The sequence below is a fragment of the Plectropomus leopardus genome, unplaced genomic scaffold (genome assembly GCF_008729295.1).
Source record: "Plectropomus leopardus isolate mb unplaced genomic scaffold, YSFRI_Pleo_2.0 unplaced_scaffold79105, whole genome shotgun sequence".
Taxonomy (NCBI): Eukaryota; Metazoa; Chordata; class Actinopteri; order Perciformes; family Serranidae; genus Plectropomus; species Plectropomus leopardus.
Window position 1 is genome coordinate 1 of NW_024687139.1, and position 681 is coordinate 681.

Genomic DNA, 681 nt, shown 5'->3' on the forward strand with positions numbered 1-681 from the left:
CGCTGCTGGTCGGGAGGGATGCCCTCTTTGTCCTGGATTTTGGCCTTGACGTTTTCAATGGTGTCGCTTGGCTCCACCTCCAGGGTGATGGTCTTGCCTGTGAGGGTCTTGACGAAGATCTGCATACCACCACGGAGACGCAGGACCAGGTGGAGGGTCGATTCTTTCTGGATGTTGTAGTCAGAGAGGGTGCGTCCGTCTTCAAGCTGCTTTCCAGCAAAGATCAGACGCTGCTGGTCGGGAGGGATGCCCTCTTTGTCCTGGATTTTGGCCTTCACGTTCTCAATGGTGTCGCTGGGCTCGACCTCCAGGGTGATGGTCTTACCGGTGAGGGTTTTCACGAAGATCTGCATGCCGCCTCTCAGACGCAGCACCAGGTGGAGGGTGGACTCCTTCTGGATGTTGTAGTCAGAGAGGGTGCGTCCGTCTTCAAGCTGCTTTCCAGCAAAGATCAGACGCTGCTGGTCGGGAGGGATGCCCTCTTTATCCTGGATTTTGGCCTTCACGTTCTCAATGGTGTCACTGGGCTCGACCTCCAGGGTGATGGTCTTGCCGGTGAGGGTTTTCACAAAGATCTGCATGTTTGCACCTGTGAAAGTAAAGACTCAAAGTTATAAAATCAGTTTAATGCAGGAAGGCCTTCAGCAAAAATGAGCCAGTATACTCCACAGCAGGGATACT

The 681-nt window shown here is 53.6% G+C and overlaps 1 protein-coding gene across 1 annotated transcript; it reads right to left on the bottom strand.

Moving 5' to 3' along the window:
• Nucleotides 1-6: 6 nt before the first annotated feature.
• Nucleotides 7-596, bottom strand: LOC121940193 (polyubiquitin-B; the record flags this gene model as incomplete). The annotated part of the gene is made up of 1 exon (XM_042483016.1): nucleotides 7-596. A coding segment is annotated over exon 1 (575 nt), but the record flags the coding sequence as incomplete, so codon positions are not given.
• Nucleotides 597-681: the final 85 nt, after the last annotated feature.